The 22,412-nt window shown below is 38.9% G+C and overlaps 1 protein-coding gene across 2 annotated transcripts in view; it reads right to left on the reverse strand.

The window, feature by feature from the left end:
• Positions 1-22,412, reverse strand: part of MRC1 (mannose receptor C-type 1) — a 116,869-nt gene that overhangs the window by 10,738 nt on the left and 83,719 nt on the right. For both annotated transcript variants that reach the window (XM_027594943.2, XM_027594942.2), the window contains exons 22-26: positions 14,431-14,597; positions 11,349-11,451; positions 7,817-8,049; positions 5,532-5,697; positions 4,434-4,583 (exon numbers count right to left, since the gene is read on the reverse strand). In XM_027594943.2, coding sequence (XP_027450744.2) covers positions 4,434-4,583; positions 5,532-5,697; positions 7,817-8,049; positions 11,349-11,451; positions 14,431-14,597 — 819 coding nt within the window. The remainder of the gene's footprint in view (positions 1-4,433; positions 4,584-5,531; positions 5,698-7,816; positions 8,050-11,348; positions 11,452-14,430; positions 14,598-22,412) is intronic.

The raw sequence follows: 22,412 nt of genomic DNA on the forward strand, positions 1-22,412 counted from the left end.
ACATATGGAAGATAAATAAAATGGCAGATAAAAATCCTACCTTATCAATAATGACATTACATGTAAATTGATTAACCACTCCAATCAAAAAACAGATTGGCAGAATAAATTTAAAAATTAAAATAAGTAAATAAAAATAAAATTTTAAAATATCTCACTATATGCCATCTATAAAATACACACTTGAGATTCAAGATATACCATGCAAATAGTAACTTAAAAAAAAGTCGAAGTAGCTACACTGATATTGGACAAAATAAACTTTTAAACAAAAATTGTTGCTAGAGACAAATAAAGACATTTATAATGATTAAAGTTGCAACTCATTAAGAAGATATAACAATTATAGACATATATATGTAATATACATATATATACATTCATATATGTTACATATAAGTAACATATGTGTATATACATTACATATATGTCTATAATTGTTATAGATGTGTTATATATAGATGTTATAGATATGTTATATATATATACCTGTTATCTATAGATAGATGTTATATATTGATATCTGTATAAATATAGGTTATATATATGTTATAAATAGATTATATATATACACATATATATACACATATACCATGTATATACCTTATATATATATATATATACACACACACCTTACCCCATACACACACACACACACACACACACACACACACACCTTACAATAAAGTCCCCAAATAAATGAACCAAAAACAGGCAAAGAGGCTTCACTTGACTCAGAATTTAAAGCCAAAACTAATAGCAAGGGATGAAGATGGCAAAATAGGAGGTTCCTGAAACCCCCTCTTTCAAAGACACACCAATGAACAGCTACACATGGAGCAATCACCTCAGAGAAACCCAGAAACAAGCTGAGTTACTCTGACATGTAGGGTGACTGAGAATATCTCTACTTCTAAAGGAGTAAGAAAGGCTGAGACATACTCTCTCTATAAACCCTATCTCCAGTAGACCACCACATAATCAGGAGGGAATACCCAACTCCCAGCTTTTCCCTGAAGAGAGAAGGGTTTGGACCATACCTCTAGCACTCCAAGTTTTAGGGCTCCCACCTAAGGGACAGGCCACCAAACCACCTCGCTCTGAAAACCAATGGGGTTTGCAGCCAAAAGACCCACAGGACTACAGAAAACAAAGAAATAGTTCTTAATGGGCATGCGAGAATTCACTACAGCTATCCCCCCCAGGACTCAGGTAAGAGGAAACAGGAAAAATGCCCATTTTTTCAGCCTTTTCTTGGAGAGGGACTGACTGCATACTTTACAACCCACAGCCCTGTGGTCCAGCTGCTAATTTGCATGCATCTAGGGGCAAGGTGTGACTTTCCATGGAGCCTGGGGTATCTGGGGGGGTACTTCTGCCACCTTTTTCCTCTGGCTTGCCACAATGACAAAAGCAAGTCACCAATATTTCTCTTGAAGGAGCATGTACACACACCTGGCTTATATACTTTCCTAGCTGCCACTTGAGGGTCCAGCTTCTAATCAGCCTGCATTTATATACTGACTGTGATTTTCTCCTTTGGAACATCATAGGGCCCTTGCACACCCTCAACTACTGGGAGCCACTAAAAAACAAAGATGGCAGCTTAGACCATCACAAAAGTTTGAGAGACAAACAGGAGGTTGGGTTGGGTTGATTGGTGAAGTTCATCTCCTACATGACACCAGACTTTCAAAACTGGGGGAGGTGTTTGTTTTATCCAGTGTGCAGAAACCAACACAGAGAGTCCAGGAAAATGAAGAAAAAGAGAAATACATTCCAAACAAAAGAACAAGATAAATCTCCAAACAGATCTTTATGAAACAGAGATGACGATTTATCTGACAGTTCAAAATAACAGTTATAAAGATGCTCATTTAGGTCAAGAAAGCAATGTGCAAACAAAGTGAAAATTTCAACACAGAGAGAGAAAGAATCAAAAAGTACCAAACAGAAACCACAGGGCTAAAGAATAACTGAACTGAAACACACAAGAGTTCGTGGGATTCAATCGCAGACCAGATAAAGTGGAAGCAAGAAAGAATGGCCTCCAAGAAGGGCCAGTCAAATATACCCAGAGGAGCAAAAAGAAGAAAACAGGTGGCAAGTTCCTTGTCATTGTTCTTGGCATTAATTTCTTTTTGTATTTGACACCAAAAGCAAAAGCAACAAAAACAAAGATAAATAAATGGAACTGCAACAAACTAAAAAGCTTCTGCACAACCAAGGAAACCATCAACAAAATGAAAAGGCAACCTCTAGAAGGCGAGAAAATATTTGCAAACTGCATATCCTAATAGAGGTTTAAGATCTAAAATGTACAAGGAACTTACACAATTCAATAGCAAAAAAACAAATAACCCAATTAAAAAATAGGCAAATAGACCTAAATAGACATTTTTTTCCCAAAGAAGACTTAAAAATGGCTAACAGGTACATGAAAAACTTCAACATCACTAATCATCAAGAAAATACAAATCAAAACCACGATGAGATGAGGCATCACTTCACACCTGTTAGACTGGCTATTACCAAAAAGACAAGATAAATGCTAGCAAGAATGTGGAGAGAAGAGACCCCTTGTACACTATTGGTGGGAATCTAAACTGATACAGCCCCTATGGAAAACAGCATGGAGGTTCCTCAAGAAAATAAAGAGAACTATCATATGATCCAGCAGTCCCACTTCTGGGTATATATATCCAAAAGTGATGAAATCACTTCTCAAAAATATCTCTCTACTTCCATGTTCACTGCAGCATTATTTACAATAGCCAAGGTACAAAAACAACCTAAGTGTCCATCAACAGATGAATGCATAAAGAAAATGTAGTGTGTATATATATATTTGTGACATATATATTTATTTATCTGTGACAACACTGACTAACCATACTATTCTAAGGAAACAAGCCAGACAGAGACAGATGAACACTCCATGGTATCTCTTATATGTAAAATTAAAAAAAGAGAGAGCGAAAGAATGGTGGTTGCCAGGGACTGTGGGGCGGGGGGAGAGGGAGATGCTGGTGAAAGGGTACAATGTTTAAGTTATAAGATGAACAAGGTTTTAGGATCGAATGGATAACATGGTGACTATAGCTGATAATGCTATATTGTAAAACTGAGATTTGCCCAGAGAGTAGAACTTAAGTGTTCTCATCAGAAAAGAAAAAAAAAAAAGGGTATATATGTGATATGATGGATGTGTTAATTAACTTGATGGTGAGAATCCCTTCATAATCAAATTATCACAGTGTACACTTTAAATGTCTTATAATTTTATTTATCCATTATACCTCAATAGAACTGAAGGGGAAAAAAGCCAAAAAGAAAAAGAAGAAGTCAAGCCTCAAGGTTGACTTTTGGTTTTTTTTTTAAGATTTTATTTATTTATTTGAGAGAGAGAATGAGATAGAGAGAGAGCATGAGAGGGAAAAGGGTCAGAGGGAGAAGCAGGCTTCCTGCTGAGCAGGGAGCCCGATGTGGGACTCGATCCCGGGACTCCAGGATCATGACCTGAGCCGAAGGCAGTCGCTTAACCAACTGAGCCACCCAGGCGCCCCCACAAGGCTGACTTTTGAATGAATTTGAAGGAAATGAGAATATAGCTCCTGTATATATATATATCACTGTTGGATAAAGAACACTGACTAAGGGCCACCTGGGTGGCTCAGTTGGTTAAGTGACTGCTTTTGGCTCAGGTCATGATCCCAGGGTCCTGGGATGGAGCCCCACATCAGGCTCCACCTGCTCAGCGGGGAGGCCTGCTTCTCCCTCTCCCTCTGCCTGCCACACCCTCTGCTTGTGCTCTCTCTGTCAAAGAAATAAATAAAATCTTTAAAAAAAAGAAACACTGACTTAGAAGATAATCAAAATGTAGTAAAAGAGTAATTCAGTAATTTTTTAAGTTGGATTTAATTAAGTGGATTTTTAAATGCATTTTGAAAAATTCACTTTATAACATTTTTATTTTGAGAGGAAAATTATCCATCTATGTCGTGTCTACTTGAGTTTTGTCTTGTTTTTCTTCACAGATAAGATAACCCGAGCTAAACGCTGTTCTATTAACAGTAAAGCAAAATGACCCTGGGTACCATGGAACTCAAGCTTATTGTGAGAAGAGGGGAACACAACACTTTGGACAACTGAGAATGACAACCCTAACCATTTCCAAGATTAGGGCAGAAAGTCAGAAAGACTTGTTCTGCAAATGATTACCTTCTACTGTAATTCTTGAAAATTTTGAGGCTACAGTGTTATCAATTACATTGGGGGGGGGACATGATGTTGCCCATTCTATTACAATATAAATTATGGAGAAAAATAAGTATCTTTACATTCCATATGATTTTAATGTACAGTGTTATTAGTATCATGGTAGTCTAGAATAGATGATGATGGGATTTCCTTACAGTAAATGTGGCACTTACCCATTCGAAGGCATTCCAGAGAGGCTTGACCCCAGTTTCTTGTGTATGAAGACTCAATATAGTAGCAGTGACCATGGAAAGGAATCCATGCTGTGTGTTCTGACTCTGGGCATCTGCCGGGCAGCTGTGGGGGTTCAGTGGCAGGGATTTCTGTTAATAAAAAGACATTTAAAATAAAATAAAACCTGAAGTTTCTGCAGTATGATATAGTAGCAGCTAAGGAAAATTTTATCATCAATCATTATTTTCAAGAAGTTCTGATGGATCATTTGGATCTGCCATTTTTGTTATTGGGTGTTCTTTGTACTTTATCTTTTTGTTGTCATTTTAAATATATTTCAATAGACTGTATTCTGGTAGAGTAGAAATCAATCACAGTCATACTGAAGAAGGCAGATCTATAAATACTTACAAAGATGTTAGGTCCCTTAAAAAGATCACCTAAAAACAATTTGCAAAGGAAGCCCCCCTTCAAGACACGCTTTTCTGAAATCCTAACCCCTATTAATGCTTGTTAGCTATGACTGATGTCTGTGATAGAATGAAATGGGACACTTAAAACTCTAGGACTATATCCCTGTCCCCTTCTAGGACTATAGTCTAGGAAAGCTAAAACCATAATATCACTGATTCTGATTAATCTATATGCATTCTGATAAAAATTATTTTGATACAGATGTGCTGTTGATATAAAAGGTAATCATAATTTCCTGACAAATCTGACATCAGAGATGCAGAGGATAATTTCAATAATAAAAATTCAAAAATCTAAAAAAAATGCAAATAAACTCTCACCCTGAAGAAAATTTTCTATCTCCATTATTGGATGGAGATAGAATTGGATTATTTGGATTATTTGGATCTATTTTATTTGGATCTCTACATATTTGTTTGGATCTATATATATTTGTTATTATTTGGATCTCTATATATTTGTTTATTACGAAGTCAGTCTTTTGTTCGGTGAAGGGATATGTTTTATTATCTTATTCTTAAGACCTCCAAGACATGTTACTGTTTAATAATATCAACAGTGGTATGTATTGGCTTATTGAGAACATTTCAAATCCCTTGATTGCCTTTTTTGTATTCAATTACCATCTGATCTTTTGCAGAGAAAATAAAAACTTTCATTGCAAGATGCTGTCTTCCAGTAGCCATCAGGATCTAGATAAACGCATGCTGATTTCAGTCTGGGCTCATCAGCAGCCCAGTTAGTGTACCTCATCCTCCATTTGTCAGTCCAAGCATACTCATTATTGGTCTGCAAGGACAAAAGCAACCATTAACATGGAGTCTTGTCTCACTTAGAAGACACCAAAAGAACCCAGTGAGGAGTAAAAGTATACTTAAGACTGTGATTTGACAAACAATCTTCAATATTTGGGAACAAAAAGGACATTTTATAAATCATTTCTACCAACTTAAATTCAGGAAATGTCACCTTTCTTTAAGAGAGACTCTTGAAGTTCCCCATAACTACATCCTTGAAAGGTAATTTGAAAAACACAGACTTAAAGAAACCTATGTCTTATTCTTTGAAACTCTTTCTTCACAGGTTTTCAGTGTAAAATACAAATTTTGTCTTCAGAACAAATAAAATATGTATTATATTACCACTGAAATAATAAAAATTAAGTAATTTTCATTGAACTTATAGACCTTGGAGAGAAACACTAATCTCTTCTGATCTTCTCATTGTTTAGCTTTTGAAAAAGTGCACATGCAAATGACAGGTGAGATCAGCTGGACAGGTGACAGGAGCCTAGGTGGCTTGCTTTCCAGTAAGGTGGTCTTTTAACAAATCATGATAGTAATTTTTACACAGCTGATTTTTTATTCAATCTGCACACTCACTTTCTTATTAGATTTAGTAGAATGAATTTATGATCGCATAAAAATTAATAACATCAAAAATATTACTTATCAATAATATCCTTTAACAGCCTAAGAGAGATTTTACAAGTAATGCTTAAAAAACATATAGTATTAATGAGATAAATGAATTTTGAAATAATTCAAATAGTCCCCATTTTAACTGCATTATTTAATTCACCTAGCGAATTACCAAAGATTTAATGACAAATTCAAAAGCATGTGTTATCCCAAGTTAGGATTTTGTAGTATTCTACCACGTTTAATCACATAATGCTTACATAGTCATTAATTCCCCAGATAAAGGAAGATAATACTACTGTTTTAATTATAAATGTTGGTATAGTGGAAAAGCTACTTAATCTTTCTAAAAATAAATAAAAGCCTATTTTAAACGCATGAGAGAATTGTGACCATGTCTACAAGAAGAAAATAAGTGAACTATCAAGCAAATTAATCACTAAAAATAGAGTCAATATAGACATAAAAATGTCTTGTCTAAGTTTAATCACAGAAATCATTATGGAACCACTTACTTTTAAATGTTCACTTCCTTACTCAGGAATTACTCTGCACAGGAAGTGTACCTTTTGACCTCTGTAGCACAGCATTAGAAGCTCAATCAAATCTGACACCAACCTACTTTCCAGTTCTATCTCCGTCTGTCTTTTTCTCTCTGTGGTACTCCTTCTTTATGTTCCACCATCCCAGATGACATCTATAAAGCCCACTTTCTCTGAGAAGCCTTCCTGGTCTTCTTCCCTGACTCAACCCATCTCTTTTCTCTCATCTTGTTAGCACTTTTATATACCTCTCTTTGACATTTTCAATCTTGTCTCTTAGTTACTTGCAGATATCTCTATTTCTTCTATTAGGAAGTTTGCTGGCTGGCTAGTTAATAGATAGAGGATGGATGGATCACAGGGCATCAGAGAAGACTCATTATAGGGATATTTGGCAACTTCATCACCACTCTTAGTTCTGTGCCCACCACCCCCGCCCCCCACGCCAATTCTCTGCCAACCTGCCTTTTTCTTTTATGGAACACAGAGAATTGACTGCAGTGAAATTCTTCACACAACTTTAGGACTGATCACTCTAGAATGGCTTGCCACAAAAAAATAAAAAGTGTCCTCATGATCCAAGAACCATGCCCCTGATCTGCTTTCTTAATTCTGATGGCACAGTTGTAATTGGGACACTAGAGAGGAGTAAATTAATAAATAAAAATGTTTAGATGCAGAATCTAATTTTAATTCAAAAGCAATATTAAAGTTAATATAAGCTATATAAATCTTAGTTTGATTTCTGACTCATATCACTAGCTTGTTAGATCCTTGAAGGCATTGGATCCTTGCAAGATTGGTCTAGTTCACCTTCACATCATTCACATTGCCCAGCACAGTGTCTTACATAAAACAAACGTCCAAGAGAATGAATAGAAAGAGAATCACGTTTAATCACAATGTATCAATCATGTCAAGTGACACATATTTTCAGCATCTTACCAAGTTACTGTTCAGGGCGATCCACACAGGTTCATTAAATTTTTGCATTTGCATCCATGCAAATGCATTACTATAGGGATCTAGAATGCTAGCAATAAGGGAACTGTGAAGCTTGCAATACTTCTCTGCTTCATGCCACTCTAACTTTAATTTCATGAGCGAATAGTTACTTTCACCATATTTAATAAAGCCATCTGTTGGAATTGTTGTTGGAGGATTAGGCAAGGAAGAGTCTGGAATAAAAAGATTCGTTTTCATTAGCATTATCAATAAACATTACTCTGAGTGTTAATGGTACACTTTACTACCATATCTCATACATTATAAAAATAATCAGAATAGCATAAATCTAAACCATCGGGTGCTAAAAATATTTTCATGAGTCATTTCATACCGAAAAACAAAGCTCTGTTTTTTAATCAGTATGGCTGGTTGAATGAAATAATTTCCAAACTGTATTCAGACCATTAATATAGATATGTAATCAAGTTTCTAAACTAAAAAAACCCCAAAAACCAAAAAATGAAAAAAAAACCCAAAAGGCTTGCAAATTCAATGAGATCTAGTATCTGAACAAAAGAAATTTTAATCCCATCAACTTTAGTTTAGAAAGTTTAATCCCATCAATTAAAGAATATCTATCATTCTGTCATTACTAATCTTTATTTTACCACCTTGGTCATATTTCAAGGTCACCAACAGTCTTCCTCCCCCTCCTTCATCTGTTGCACCCTCTCCATAAATTTGCATCTCTTTGTATCTATTTGACTCTACGGTTTTTTTTGTTTTTTTTTTTTAAGACTTTTATTTATTTATTTGAGATAGAGAAACACAGCGAGAGAGGGAACACAAGCAGGAGGAGCAGGAGAGGGAGAAGCAGGCTTCCCGCTGAGCGGGGAGCCCAACATGGGGCTCGATCCCCGGACCCCGGGATCATGACCGGAGCCAAAGGCAGATGTCTAACAACTGAGCCACCCAGGCGCCCCTTGACTCTACGTTTTAGTAACGCACCTGCACCTTCGAGAGCCTGCTTTAAGTTTTGGCATGAAGCCAGACACCAGTCCTGTGTTCATTTAACCCTTATCCCAGGATCAGGCTTTCCTCCTACTGATGATTGCCTACGCCTTTCAAGCCAGGCCTCCCATATCTTGACCAAACTGACTCAGGGGCTGGAGCCTAAGACAGAGTGACTTTGGCTTTCTGAACTTTTTTCCTCAGTCTTCCAGTATGGGTTTCTAATGGCTACTGTAGGCCCACCCATCCTTTGTGCCACTTACTGCCAATACCCCAAAAAAGAGTTTCTTTCTGTGTCCCTTAACGGATGCCCCAAAGTGAGAGGTTAGCAAATGACAGCCAGAGGGTGAAATCTGGCCTGTTGTCTGATTTTGTAGCCAATGAGCCCAGAATGTCTTTTAAATGGCTGACAAAAAAAAAAAAAAAAAATCAAATAATACTTTGTGACATGTAAACATTGTATGAAATTTAAATTTGTGCCCATAAATAAAGTTTTATTGGAACACAGCCACGTTCACTTGTTTACATGTTGTCTCTGACTGCCTAGTATCCTGTCGAGTAGTTGCAACAGAGAATGTGTATTTACAGCCTAAAATATTTACAATGTGTCTCTCTACAGAAAAAAATTGCCAACTCCTATTCTAGGGTTCTAGATTCCTTGCCTACCAATTTTGTCTTGGTTAATTCTCAGACGTGTTCCACTATATACCGACCTAATCTACCATCTACCTTTTTCTGTCACTATCCCAATGCCAAACATGCTTTTGATTATGCCTAGTATGGTAATGACTTTATTTCAGCAAGGGCAGCTTCCCCCTTCTTCTGCTGTTGCTGCCACCTTGTGTTGGTAGAAGAATATCATTAAACCAAGAGACCCAGACCAGCACCCTTCACATGGTACAGCCTATAGAGACTGAATAGTCCTACCATTTCCCAACTTGGGGAGGTCTGGGTTTGTCTCAATACCTGTGGAAAATTTGGAGACCACTAAAAGTGGCAAATGAGGCTTGAGGTAAAGCTTAAAAAAAAGTTTCATGGAAGGCTATATGCAATTAGGAAACAGCTCATCTGTCTGATTGGTTATTTTATTAAAACATTCATAAAACAATTATAAGGAAAAACTAAAATATTGAGGGGTTATTTTCAGGTGGTTGGATTGTAGGTAATTTTTTTCCCTTCTTTATGCTTGTCTGCGTTTTCTAAAACATCAACAAAGAACATGTGTTACGTATTTTTTAAAATGGTGAGTTTATATATATATAAATATATATATAAATAAAAACATGAATGTATAGGTGAATGATGATAAATATTTTTATTTTTAATAAGCTTTTATTAGTGGCAAATATTCTACCACTTATGTTTATAATAGGAAGAAAAAGATTTTCAAAGAGCTTGTGGGTCATCATTCACTCCTGGAAGGATACTCGCTCCTTTTACTCAAAACATGGGCACAAATGGCATGTGTGCATTTCTGGTGGCCTAAGATTCTGCTGCCATAGGACAGAGCATAGAGGGGAAAGCAACAGGTCCTGGACCAGCTTCTGAATTAATGAAAGCTTAGAATTTCTGCAGTACTTTTCAGTCATCTGAAAATACCTCAAGTGATTTTCACTCATGGTCATGAGTTGACCTTAGTTCCCTGATTCCCTAGAAAGTGTAGAAAAATCGGTTTGATGCATTAGAACGAGTACCTTCTAATTCAAACTCTAAGAGCTGTTCTCAGGATGAGAGCAGCCCACCCCACTCTGCACCCTCCTCTCTAAACCACCTTTTAATTTCTGGCCCTCTTTTTGTGTAGCTAGACATTTGTATTCTTCTTTCACTGGAAGTGAAAGAAGTACGTACAACCATAATCTGGACTCGCAGTAAATATGCACATTTTCTGTTTTATTTTTGTTTAACCATAGGGTGTCCTAAGATACAAAATGAAACACAAATCAGGTGTCTACATTTTTAGGTGTGCCTGGCTGGCTCAGTCGGTAGAACATGCGACTCTTGATCTCGGGGTTGTCAGTTCAAGCCCCACGTGGGGTATAGAGATTATTTAAAATCTTTAAGAAAAAAAGGATATCTACATTTTTAAAGGCAGAGAATACAGAACCAATGAGGCATATATGATGATCTATGCCAAATGTTCTTACATTAGGCAAACAGAACGGAAGTATTCTTACTGTGACATTTTTAAAAAGGTACAGGTAGGCGAATATCCTACATTTCTTATGAAGTTAGAAAAAGTTCCAACTTCAAGCATAATCTGCACAAAATTTTTTGGTAACGGATGAAGGGGTACACTCATGAATAGTTTCTAGGAAAAAAAAAAAGAGCCTTTTGCTCTTTCACAGGTGCACATGGATTGAGTTGAGAAACAATGTGCATGGGAATGGCCATTCTTTAAATAAAATTTTATGTTTTCAGAGCAGTTTAAGGCTTAGAGCAAAATTGAGAAGAAGGTCATTTTTTAAAAATATATTAAATAACCCAACTCTATGGGCAGGCGAGGTTTGGTAGAACTTACCAGAAAGTGTCTGGCATATGTAACCTCGTTTACTGTCACACGTGTCATCCATCCATTTTCCTGCATCCCTTGATTTCCCTCCAATAATAACCACACAGTCAGCCTGTACATTTGTGGAGAAAGAAAAATAAAAAGCAGTGTGAATCAATAACTGTTTAAATCAATTCACTAATAAGCCAAGAAAATCCCTCATGCTTAACCACCAAATTTAAAGATCATCCTAATTCATTTATGGTCACTTTCAATTCATCCTTACTTTTCCATGCAACTGCTCACACTTTCCAAGGGAACCTCTCCACACTGAACTCTTGCTATTTTTAATTAAAAATCAGATAGATTTGGATAATTTTAGAGACAGTTCTGAGAAACTTTGCTATCAGAAATGGTATAACTCTCTACCAAAATTTAACAATCAAATGCTAGGAGAATACAGTATCTTCTCCATATAAATTCTCATGATTCAAACCCGAAAACAGGTATCCTACTGTTAAAGAGAAATAAGTATAATCTATATTTTTTCATTGCTAATTTAATGTATATAAGTACCATTATGGATTCAGAGCAAATTGCTGGTGTGTAGCTAGAAAGTTTCACATGTTATTTGCAATTTTCCAGGGAAGTATGCCAGGTTGGTATTTTTTGTTGTGAATATGTTTGCGGTATCAAGCTTCCAAAGGACAGTCTATGAGCCAAAGCAAGTAAAGAAGTCAAGAAACCTGCCCCTGCCGAAGTTTTCACCCAGTGTCAGATGAAGATTTTGATTTATCATGTGTTGGGCTTCTTTAACCCATTGGTTCTAATAATTATAGCTCACACCTATAATATCTGACATTGTTCTAAGTACTATATACATATTAATTCCTGTAAACTCACATCCATCCTTAGTGGTTGGTCCTATGAGTATGCCCATTTCACAGATGAGAGATCTGAGGTGCAGGTTCATTGAGGCACAGGTTAACTTGCCCATGGTTATATAGCTAAAAGTAAGAGTTAGGATTCAAACCCCATGCACGCAGTCTCCTAGCATAGACCTTGGCCATTGCACTATTGTGCTTCTCAGCAAGTGAGGAATACAAAGCATGCTGTGAGCAGGAGTGCTCCCCGGGAAGGGTTTCTTGTTGATAAAGAGCCACAAAAGAAGGGAAGATTGCATATTATCTTGAATGGACAGAACGACTGGAACTTCTCTCCCAGGCAGTAATGAAGAGCTATGCCAGCACGCAATGATGCCGAGCAGAAAGATGGAAAGAACCCCCATCCTTAGCTTGGTCTCCGCATTCCCTGATCCATGGTTGCCATGCCTTTGCAACCTCCCTGCCTCCAGCCTCATTATCCCATGAACTTCAACTCCCGGGAACTCCCAATCCTACATTTGGATGCTCCACTCATTCCCATCTGCCTTCTTAGCTATTCTTATCTTCCATTACCCTTGCTTATAGTCTGCGCTCTACTCCAGAAAACCTGTGCAGAGCAAGCAGGTTTCCACCACAAAACCCGTGTGAAAAGTTCTCTCACACTCGCTTTATCACACTGTATTGAATCCTTGTCATTTTCCAAGTCCTGAAATTGTAACAACACAGTATGTGTGTTTTGATTCTATTTTTGAGAAATAAGCTATTTTTCATGCACTAAGAAAAAGTCTAGAAATAAATTCAACAAAAAATTAACAGTGTTTTTTTCCCTGGATGGTGAGATAGCAGATTTTGCTTTTGTTGTCTCTGCTTGTCTTTCTGTTCTCAAAACAAAACAAAACAAAACTTGGGCAACAATAAATTTTTTTTGCTTTACACAAAATTCACCCCTCATCCAGAAATTTTTCTAAGCAAACCTCACCTCACTCCATTCTACTTTAACTTCTTCAGTAAGTTTTTAGCCCTCAAGAATGTAATGAAGATGCAAGAATTTCTCCACAGAAAATCACTAACCCTTCATCTAAATGTATCTACCCTAACAAAGCTAACCCAATTAACTATCATAAAGGTACCATTTTGATCAGATCATTTTTCTGCTCTAACCTTTTCTCACTGCTCATCTGACAAAGTCCAAACGCACTCCTGGGGCAACTAAATTTCTCTAAATTCTGTTGTCAACCTTTCAAAGTTTACTCCGACTTCTTTTCTGTATAAAAGCCCCGCTATATCCCAAGTCATTTACTCCTGCCCACACCCACCTGGTACCTTTTTCTTGAACATTTTATTCACCTTGCCCACTTAGCATGGTCTTCCCCACCCCACATACCCAACTTTCCCGATCATCATTTTAAACCTCTTGAGGAAAAGACCCATAGCTGATTTTTTTTTCTCATATTCCTTCTCTTCATCAAGTGAAAGCCTCCCTAAATAAGTACTGACTGGTTAGATCAGGCTATCCCACAGTAAGCTTCTTTCCTCCTAACTAATACAGGGCTTTATAACTGATCCTGTCATCATATACTTGCATTTCTTCTTTCCTGTATCAGACTTGCTGTCTTACATAAACGTAAGCTTCTTTAAGGTCAGAACAAAATCTGCCGTTTCTTCATGTTTTTCTCAGTGCCTAGTGTGGTGTTTAACTTTGACTGGCTGGCTGTTAATTGATGCAAGATTAAAAGTACTACAATAATGACACACTCATCTGTCTCTTAGGTTAATGTATGAGAGCACCTAGCTCTGTGTTTGGCACATAGTAAGTATCCTACAAATGGCAGCTCAATCATGGTAACTTCTATCTTTGGAAGGAGTAGTTGCTGTCAGACATACAGCCCTAATACTACAAGCTTCAAGAATTCAGAGGCAGGTGATGCAAATAAAATTGATAACTCTGGGTTCAAGTGTACCTCCTGACCACAACATAGACCCAGATTGGAGCTGGCTTTCCCATCCCTTGAGACCTCCATCACCTACCCCACAAGTTGAAGAGTTTGTAATTGAATTTATACCCCTTCTCTCAAGGCTGGCTCAGTCTGAAACACTTAAGATCTGCAAGAATGAACCAGATCAAGGAGAACTCTGGTAGATGTTTCACAGAAGATGAATCACTAATATGCAGCCAATAAGCAGCAGGCTGACAGTACACGGAGAGTTGACCTGAAACTGATATTTACATCTTCATAGGAAAGACTGCTCCTTCTTCCGCCAGGATAACCTTTCCCCCAGTTTGTATAATGAACTCCTCGCCCATCCGTCCAAAGGAACGTGTGCTCTGAATTCACATCATTCAGCCCAGTCCAGGCATTAAAAGTGGAGTCCTTCATATGATAGGTAAGAAATGCTGAAAGAAAGTTCCACAAGATAATTTTAACCTTTGGGGGAAAATACTCAAAATATGGGAAAATATTCAAAATACATATTTGTAAAATACTGTGTATGTGATTAAGGTCTTTATTATTATTTAAAACCACTTATCATGAAAACAAACACATTCTAACCTTAATATCACCTTATCACTTCAGTTCATACTTTGGAAAGTTTCGTATAATAAAAGTCTAGGTTTTATCTGGGCCACTACAGACAGCTGAACAGACTGGGCCGTGCCCAGGGGCAGTGTGGACCTGGGACAATGGTGGCTGAGTCCATCCCATGCCCCGCATGCCATGTCATACACCCCGGTCTGGGCTGTGGCTGCCTGCCATCCTGCAGGAAGTGGTACAGTTTCTAATTCACACACACTCATCCTATGAGTTAGCAGGTGTCCTGATTCTTTCAATAAGATAATCTGATCATAAGAACTAGGGGGCAAATAGGGCTCTTAATCCAGAAAAGGTCTAAAAGTGAAACCTACTTGTCAAAACAAGAAGCATGAAGCTGTCAAGTTATCACTATTTCGGATTTCCAAACCAAAAGAGCTACCCAATTGGAACTCCCTCTGGGCAGCAACTACTAAGGGGTCAGCAGCCATCCCACCCCATGTGCCTGGACCAAGGGGGAATCCTGACACTAAGCACTTGCATCATTAGGAGAGAAGATATAGAAAAATGCAGAGAACGTAGAGCCAGTGTGGCCTCTTTCTTCCTTGCCCATTCCGTGGCAGAGAGGAGGGTGGCAAATATCCAGAAGCTGTAAAAGGCTTCAGTGAACACGTGCCCCATCCCCTGTCTACTTGGCCTTGCACACGCCTCCCACACCAGCCGACTGCCTGCCACAGCTAGCAACCTCGTCTGCCAGGAGCCGAGGATGCCCAGGTGAATGAGCACCAACTCAACAGAACAATTTCCAAACACTTATGCTGTAAGCATAAGCATTCACCCGACTCCTGAATGCAAATAGGATACGGAGTGACTAAGCATCTGGGTTACTCAAAGAAAATGCAAAACAGAGAGAAGCCCAAAGAGACACAATCATCTGTTTATTCTTGAAACAAACAATTCCATGGAAGGGCCATGGTTACGTGTTTATTCTCCTGCTAGAGTAGCAGAGGAAATAACCGCTCTGCTCGGAGATCTGCTTATTTCTCAACTAAAGTTAAAAAAAAAATTTTTTTTTTCTTTCAACATTTTTCAGAGGGAGAAGAACATAGCTAGATATTTATTTTGGTTTTGTTTTATTTCCTAAATAAGATCTTAACTTTCCCCATCCCCAAATTAAAATGAATGTGGAAAAGCCCTACCTGCCAATATTTCAGCACTGACTTTTTTTTCTGCCAACAACCACAATAAGAATTCAACGACGTGTGCCGGGTTTGCCAGGAATAATGTTATTTTATCTGAAAATTGTTTCCTTCTGCACATCCCTATTACCCAGATTCTAATTTTGTGATGCCAGGAATCAGCACTTTGTGGTTAAGAGAAGAAATCAATTATTATGTTTCTCTGTTGGGTAGCTAAGTCCAAAATGTGGTAGGCCAGTTAGAGAAATATGAATATTCTATTCTGAAAATGTTTCTATTGTGTGCTATGGTTTGACCCTTTTCTTTCAGGGTCTGGCAAATTGCTGAACTTGACAAAAGCTCTCAGTAAAACCTTGGTTGATTTACTGCATCATGTGTTCCAAGAGAACACATGGCTGCATTTATGTAGAGGAAACATTTGAGAAAAGGCCATGGAAGGTTCCTGGGTCTTTCTTCTTTGTAGATTTTCTGAGACATACTATGTTTTCCAGTAAGTGATTTTGGAAGTCAAAGAATCTCAAAACCAGAAGGGAACTTAGAAATTATGCAGTTCCTCATTTCCCTCTTAACATCTCACATAAATTCATTCATACAAATATTTATTGAACATCTTTCATGCTACGTACCAGTCTGTGTGACTCTATAGCACCCGAGAACTTTCCAACGTAATAATCATTTTCACAGCCCTTTAGAGAACTCACAAAGCAGCTCATTTAATCAGTTCTAATTGTTTCTTTGCCTCTTTGGATAGATTTATTCCTAGGTATCTTATGGTTTCGGGTGCCATTGTAAATGGGATCGACTCCTTAATTTCTTTTTCTTCTGTCTTGTTGTTGGTGTATAGGAATGCCACTGATTTCTGTGCATTGATTTTTATATCCTGCCACTTTACTGAATTCCTGTATGAGTTCTAGCAGTTTTGGGGTGGATTCTTTTGGGTTTTCCACATAAAGCATCACATCATCTGCAAAGAGTGAGAGTTTGACTTCTTCTTTGCCAATTCTCATGCCTTTTATTTCTTTTTGTTGTCTGATTGCTGTGGCTAGGACTTCTAATACTATGTTGAATAGCAGTGGTGATAGTGGACATCCCTGCCGTGTTCCTGACATTAGGGGGAAGCTCTCAGTTTTTCCCCCATTGAGAATGATATTCACTGTGGGTTTTTCATAGATGGCTTTTATGATATTGAGCTATGGACCCTCTATCCCTATACTCTGAAGAGTTTTGATCAAGAAAGGATGCTGTCCTTTGTCAAGTGCTTTTTCTGCATCTATTGAGAGGATCCTATGGTTCTTGTTCTTTCTTTTATTAATGTATTGTATCACATTGATTGATTTGCGGATGTTGAACCAACCTTGCAGCCCAGAGATAAATGCCACTTGGTTGTGGTGAATAACCCTTTTAATGTACTGTTGGATCCTACTGGCTAGTATTTTGGTGAGAATTTTTGCATCCATGTTCATCAAGGATACTGATCTGTAATTCTCCTTTTTGATGGGTCTTTGTCTGGTTTTGGGATCAAGGTAATGGTGGCCTCAGAAAATGAGTTTGGAAGTTTTCCTTCCATTTCTATTTTTTGGAACATTTCAGAAGAATAGGTATTAATTCTTTTTTAAATGTTTGGTAGAATTCCCCTGGGAAGCCATCTGGCCCTGGGCTCTTGTTTGTTGGGAGATTTTTGATGACTGCTTCAATTTCCTTAGTGGTTATAGGTCTGTTCAGGTTTTCTGTTTCTTCCTGGTTCAGTTTTGGTAGTTGATGCCTCTCTAGGAGTGCATCCATTTCTTCCAGGTTATCTAATTTGCTGGCATAGAGTTGCTCATAATATGTTCTTATAATTGTTTGTATTTCTTTGGTGTTGGTTGTGATCTCTCCTCTTTCATTCATGATTTTGTTGATTTGAGTCATTTCTCTTTTTTTTTTTTTAAAGATTTTATTTATTTATTTGACAGAGAGAGACACACAGAGAGAGGGAACACAAGCAGGGGGAGTGGGAGAGGGAGAAGCAGGCTTCCCACGGAGCAGGGAGCCCAATGCAGGGCTTGATCACAGGACTCTGGGACCATGACCTGAGCCGAAGGCAGACGCTTAATGACCGAGCCACCCAGGAGCCCTCATTTCTCTTTCTTTTTGATAAGTCTGGCCAGGGGTTTATCAATCTTGTTAATTCTTTCAAAGAACCAGCTCCTATTTTCGTTGATCTGTTCTACTGTTCTTTTGGTTTCTATTTCACTGATTTCTGCTCTGATCTTTATTATATGAACAGACATTTTTCCAAAGAAGACATCCAAATGGCCAACAGACACATGAAAAGGTGCTCAACATAGCTCAGCATCAGGGAAATCCAAATCAAAACCTCAATGAATATCACCTCACACCAGTCAGAAGGGCTAAAATTAACAAGTCAGGAAATGACAGATGTTGGCGAGGATGCGGAGAAAGGGGAACCCTCCTACACTGTTGGTGGGAATGCAAGCTGGTGCAGCCACTCTGGAAAACAGTATGGAGGTTCCTCAAAAAGTTGAAAATAGAGCCACCATACGATCCAGCAATTGCACTACTGGGTATTTACCCCAAAGATACAAATGTAGGGATCCGAAGGGGTATGTGCACCCCAATGTTTATAGCAGCAATGTCCGCAATAGCCAAACTGTGGAAAGAGCCAAGACGTCCATCGACAGATGAATAGATAAAGAAGTGGTATATATACACAATGGAATATTATGCAGCCATCAAAAGGAATGAGATCTTGCCATTTGCAACGACGTGGATGGAACTGGAGGGTGTTATGCTGAGCGAAATAAGTCAATCAGAGAAAGACATGTATCATATGACCTCACTGATATGAGGAATTCTTAATCTCAGGAAACAAACTGAGGGTTACTGGAGTGGTGGGGGGTGGGAGGGATGGGGTGGCTGGGTGATAGACACTGGGGAGGGTATGTGCTATGGTGAGCGCTGTGAATTGTGCAAGACTGTTGAATCACAGATCTGTACCTCTGAAACAAATAATGCACTATATGTTAAAAAAAAAAAAGAAGAAGAAGAAGATAGCAGGAGGGGAAGTATGAAGGGGGGAAATCAGAGGGAGAGACGAACCATGAGAGACGATGGACTCTGAAAAACAAACCGAGGGTTCTAGAGGGGAGGGGGGTGGGGGGACGGGTTAGCCTGGTGATGGGTATTAAAGAGGGCACGTTCTGCATGGAGCACTGGGTGTTATACGCAAACAATGAATCATGGAACACTACATCAAAAACCAATGATGGGAGGGGGCGGAGCAAGATGGCGGAGGAGTAGGAGACCTAGATTTTGTCTGGTCTCAGGAATTCAGCTGAATAGGGATCAAACCATTCTGAACACCTACGAACTCAACAGGAGATCGAACAGGAGAGTAGCAACAACTCTCTGAACAGAGAAGCGACCACTTACTGGAAGGTAGGACGTCCGGAGAAGTGAATCCGAGGCGATATTCGGGAGGATAGACGGCGGGGGAGGGGCCTCCGCCGGCCGCTTCTGGCAAGTGCTAGAGCCGCGGAGCACAAAATCGGACCTTTTAAAAGTTGGCTCGGCAGAGGGACGCCGCTGCAGTGGCTAAGCGTGGGGTGGAATCCTCCCGGGACAGTGTGGTCTCAGGACCCTTGGGGTCACAGAGAGACCGGGGGTGCCTGAGTGCGGCAGAGCTGCCAGGTGTCGGGGCGGGGAAGCCGGCTGCAGATACGGACCAGAGTCGCGGGCTCTCAGCTCGGGGTTGCCATAAACTGTGATCTGCGGCCCAGTCGGGGCACGGCTCCCCCAGCAAGGACCCAACAAGCAGCAGATCCGGGGAGACTCCCCTTCCTTCCCGGGGAGGAGCGGTGCGGGAACGCACTGCAGGGATCTGCTGGGTTTGGAGACTCCGAGCGGGGTCGGGTGCCAGAGATAGCAACGCTCGATCACAGGCCGGGTGAGCACGGAGTGCGGCCGGAGACCGGGGACACGGGAGTGACTGCTTTTCTCTGGGGGCGCACTGAGGAGTAGGGCCCCGAGTTCTCGGCTCCTCCGGGCGGAGACTGGGAGGCCGCCATTTTCGCCCTGGTCCTCCAAAGCTGTACCGAGAGCTTGCAGGGAACAAAAGCTCCTGAGAGCAAACTGGAGCAGCTTCCTTAGCCCGGACCGACAAGGGCGGGGCAATTCCGCCTCCGGCAAAGACATTTGGAAACCACAGCAACAGGCCCCTCCCCCAGAAGATCAACACAAACAGTCAGCAAGCCAAGACCAAGTTGATCGATCAAGGAGAATAGGAGAACTCCAGCGCTAGGGGAATACTGCACATAGATTCATGGCTTCTTTTTTTTTTTTTTTTTTTTTTTTTTTACCATGATTCATTATTTCATCAAAGTTAATTTTTGTTGACTTTTTTTTATTTTTCTTTTTCCCTTTTTCAACCAACATCTTATAAATCCCTTTTTAAAAAAAAAAAAAAAATTTTATTTTTTTTTTCATTTTTAGAGTCATATTTTATCCCTTCATAGTAGTTATCCTTGTTTTTGGCATATATATATAAGTTGTTCTCTCTTTAAAATTTTGAGGTACAGTTTCTTCTAACAGATCAAAATATACCCTAAACCACTAGTGTATGGCTTTGTTCTAGTCTAGTCTCCTGCCTGATCACATTCTCTCCCTTTTTCCTTTTTTTTTTTTCCTTAAATCTTCTTTCTTTTTTCAAACAACTTATCTTACCAAGTCCTTTTATAAAATCTTTTATAATTTTCATCTTTACAGTCATCTTCCATCCCTTCATTGTATCAACCCTTATTTTGTACATATATGCCTTTCTTCCTTTAAAATTTTAGGAGGCACTTTTTTCTAACAGACCAAAATACGCCCAAAATCTAGTGTGTGGCACTGATCTATGCACTAGCCTGATCATATTTGATCATATTCTGCCTTTTTTGAATTGTTTTGTTTTTGTTTTTATCTTTTTTTTTTCTTTTTCTCTTTCTTTTTTCTTTCTTTCCCTTTCTTTTCCCCTGGTTTCAGGTCTTTTCTGATTTGTATACAGTATATTTGCTGGGGACGTTGTAAACCTGTTAGCCTTTTGTTCTCTCATTCATCTATTCTCCTCTGGACAAAATGACAAGACGAAAGAAATCACCTCAGCAAAAAGAACAAGAGGTAGTACCGTCAGCCAGGGACCTACTCAATACGGACATTAGTACGATGTCGGACCTAGAGTTCAGAATCATGACTTTAAAGATACTAGCTGGGCTTGAAAAAAGCGTGGAAGTTATTAGAGAAACCCTTTCTGGAGAAATAAAAGAACTAAAATCTAACCAAATCGAAATCAAAAAGGCTATTGATGAGGTGCAATCAAAAATGGGGGCACTAAATGCTAGGATAAATGAGGCAGAAGAGAGAATCAGCGATATAGAAGACCAAATGATGGAAAATAAAGAGGCTGAGAAAAAGAGAGAGAAACAACTACAGGATCACGAGGGCAGAATTCGAGAGATAAGTGATACGATAAGACGAAACAACATTAGAATAATTGGGATCCCAGAAGAAGAAGAGAGAGAGAGAGGGGCAGAAGGTATATTGGAGCAAATTATAGCAGAGAACTTCCCTAATGTGAGGAAGGAAACAGGCATTAAAATCCAGGAGGCACAGAGAACCCCTCTCAAAATCAATAAAAATAGGTCAACACCCCGACATCTAATAGTAAAACTTACGAGTCTCAGAGACAAAGAGAAAATCCTGAAAGCAGCTCGGGAGAAGAGATATGTAACCTACAATGGTAGAAACATTAGATTGGCAACAGACCTATCCACAGAGACCTGGCAGGCCAGAAAGGACTGGCAAGATATCTTCAGAGCACTAAACGAGAAAAATATGCAGCCAAGAATACTATATCCAGCTAGGCTGTCATTGAAAATAGAAGGAGAGATAAAAAGCTTCCAGAACAAACAAAAACTAAAGGAATTTGCAAACACGAAACCAGCCCTCCAAGAAATATTGAGAGGGGTCCTCTAAGCAAAGAGAGAACCTAAAAACAGCAAAGAGCAGAAACGAACACAGACAACAGACAGTTAACAGTCACCTTACAGGTAATACAATGGCACTAAATTCATACCTTTCAATAGTTACCCTGAATGTAAATGGGCTAAATGCCCCAATCAAAAGACACAGGCTATCAGATTGGATTAAAAAACAAGACCCATCAATATGCTGTCTGCAAGAGACTCATTTTACACCCAAAGACACCCCCAGATTGAAAGTGAGGGGGTGGAAAACCATTTACCATGCTAATGGACGCCAAAAGAAAGCTGGGGTGGCAATCCTTATATCAGACAAACTAGATTTTAAAACAAAGACTGTAATAAGAGATGAGGAAGGACACTATATCCTACTTAAAGGGTCTATCCAACAAGAAGATCTAACAATTGTAAATATCTATGCCCCGAACATGGGAGCAGCCAATTATATAAGGGGATTAATAAC

This window comes from Zalophus californianus, chromosome 9 (assembly GCF_009762305.2).
Source record: "Zalophus californianus isolate mZalCal1 chromosome 9, mZalCal1.pri.v2, whole genome shotgun sequence".
In the NCBI taxonomy this organism is placed as follows: domain Eukaryota; kingdom Metazoa; phylum Chordata; class Mammalia; order Carnivora; family Otariidae; genus Zalophus; species Zalophus californianus.